Genomic DNA, 2,266 nt, shown 5'->3' with positions numbered 1-2,266 from the left:
GTAGGAAGTCAATATACAGCTAAGGAGAACAAGAGGAAAAAAAGCAGAAAAGGCCAAAATTAATACCAAGGCCTTGGAGTGGTTGGGAGATGTAGACACTCCATTGTACCTAGAGAAGGTCAAACCCCAAAGATAGGGCAGCGAAGCCACCTATGGGTCTCAGATTGGAGAGAACTGAGCCGAGCCCAGGGCCTAGGACACAGCTGTGTGGACTGGGAGGTTCATGCGTGCAGAGGTGGAGAGGCGGGTCCTATGGGGGGTTGGGGGAGGGGGGATCGGAAGGCGAGCTCGGCGATGAGGCGGGGCCCTCACGTGACCGCAAGCTGCAGAGCGGTGCAGCCTTAAGTGCAGGCGTCACTCCTGTCTGGTTATCAGCTCCCCGCTGCCCTGAGCTCAGCGGGCTGGCATCGGGCCCGCGGCAAGTGGAGCAGGTAAGGGCCCCGGGGCCCGCGCGCTGACGCCAGGGAGGCAGTGGCCAACCAACCCTAGAGGCCCGCGCAGGGGTTCAGCATGGAGAGTCCCGGCGAGTTCTTTCCACACCCCAGCTTTCCTGGGAACAGAAATAAGGGCCCCCTGGGGTGGGCGTGCGGGAGGCGGGGGGCGGGGCGGGGACAGGGTTCCAGGGAGGGAAGCAGAGCAACTAAGAGCGATGGGAAATCATCGCTGAATTTCTGCAGGGCAATGGTGAGCCCGGGAGTGGGGCGGGGATGGGGCACCTGGCCATGGGGTGGGGGACGATGGTCGCTGGGGGCGGCGGGGGCAGGGGAGGAGCGGTGGTTCGGCACCGAGAGCTTGGTGACAGTACTCCCTCCCTCCATCCACTTAGGTCTGCGGGTCTACGTGTCAAGTGTTGTAGCAACTCACTTTGCAACAGGAATCGGAAGGAGGAGGAGACAGCAAGGATAGGCTCAGGTCGGTGCAGGGGACAGTGTGCGTAAAGGGGTGCAGAACCCCGTCATACCCCTCTCAACTTCCCCATGCCCCGACCTCCATTTTGATGTTTGAAATGGCCTAGGGGATGGATCTGTAGGGAAAATGGTGGGTTTGGGAGGAGGGAGGGGAAAGAACTGAGAAGGAACGGGGAGGGCCCCCTAGAGGATGCACGAAGCCTTTCAGGTGTGAAAATTAAAAGAAAGAAAACCATGATATCTAGACCTCTGAAAATTCCTAGTAAGGCCTCTGTCCTCGGTGCTGATCTACCCATCAAAAATGCAGTCGCTTTTCATGTCTTTTGTCTTCTAGGAGCAATGATGCCCAAAGAGGAACAAGTGCTGAAAAACCTCACCATGGAAAATGCCAACGAAGAAAATGAAAAAAAGGATGAAAAAGAGCAAGATGCTAATAAAGGAGAGCCTTTGGCCCTCTCTTTGGGAGCTGGTGAATATTGTGTACCTAGAGGAAATCGCAGACGGTTCCGTGTTAGGCAGCCCATTCTACATTATAGATGGGACATGACTCAGAGGCTTGGAAAGCCACAGGCAAGGATGAGAGAAGAGAATATAGAAAGGATTGGGGAAGAGATGAGACAACTCATGGAAAAGCTGAGGGAAAAGCAGTTGAGTCACAGTTTGCGGGCAGTTAGCACTGACCCCCCTCACCATGAACATAATGATGAGTTTTGCCTTATGCCTTAAATCCTGATGTTAATAGGGAGACACACTTGCTTCCTAAACTTACATGTTCATGATGTACCTTTGTCATAAACCTTTTGATGCCACTCATTTCTGGTGGGTCTCAGATTACCAGCTTCTAGATGAATGTTTTGACCCAGTCTGTAAGATTTTGTTAACAGGATAATTTTACCTGTTTCATGGCAAGATGCTTATTATATATTGTGAAGTAAATAAAGCAGTTTAAAAAAGTAATTTCTTTATGTATTCTTTTTTATTTCAAATTTAATACTTATCTAATACATAAAGACAAAAATGCTGAAATTAATGTACTGAAAGATTAATACAGGGACTCATTTCTGTGACATGGGTTGATGTCTTTTATAATTTCTGTAGTTTAAGAAGATGTGGAACTATTTTTAATGACTTTATGAGAGCCATAGAGTCACTTAATAAATACTTGGTTATGAAATTTGAATCTTTAAGCCTGATGAATAAACCCAGGAATTCTTTACAAATTGGGAGCTATATTTGCTTCACATGACTGTAAAACAAGGTCTGGTGTGTCTGAGCTGTGCTTTTACCTATTTTTTCCCCATCTCCACATATTAAGCAAGAACCCCAGATTTTCCCCTGAGATTTTCCCCCTACCCTCA

The 2,266-nt window shown here is 49.2% G+C and overlaps 1 protein-coding gene across 1 annotated transcript; it reads left to right on the top strand.

The window, feature by feature from the left end:
• The first annotated feature begins 292 nt into the window (after positions 1–292).
• Positions 293–1,865, top strand: LOC147340931 (protein BEX2). The gene is made up of 3 exons (XM_086388340.1): positions 293–431; positions 827–912; positions 1,243–1,865. The coding sequence occupies exon 3, from the start codon at positions 1,248–1,250 to the stop codon at positions 1,632–1,634; it is 387 nt and encodes a 128-aa protein (XP_086244466.1). The 5' UTR covers positions 293–431; positions 827–912; positions 1,243–1,247; the 3' UTR covers positions 1,635–1,865.
• Positions 1,866–2,266: the final 401 nt, after the last annotated feature.

The sequence above is a fragment of the Bos grunniens genome, chromosome X (genome assembly GCF_055505025.1).
Source record: "Bos grunniens cultivar Pamir isolate PY7600 chromosome X, Bosgru_T2T1.0, whole genome shotgun sequence".
Taxonomy (NCBI): Eukaryota; Metazoa; Chordata; class Mammalia; order Artiodactyla; family Bovidae; genus Bos; species Bos grunniens.
The sequence above is the reverse complement of the archived record's forward strand: the minus strand, read 5'-3'. Positions and strand labels throughout refer to the sequence as shown.

Coding starts and splice junctions, on each gene's coding strand:
- LOC147340931 (XM_086388340.1), top strand. CDS start 1,248: ATGATGCCCAAAGAGGAACAAGTGCTGAAAAACCTCACCATGGAAAAT.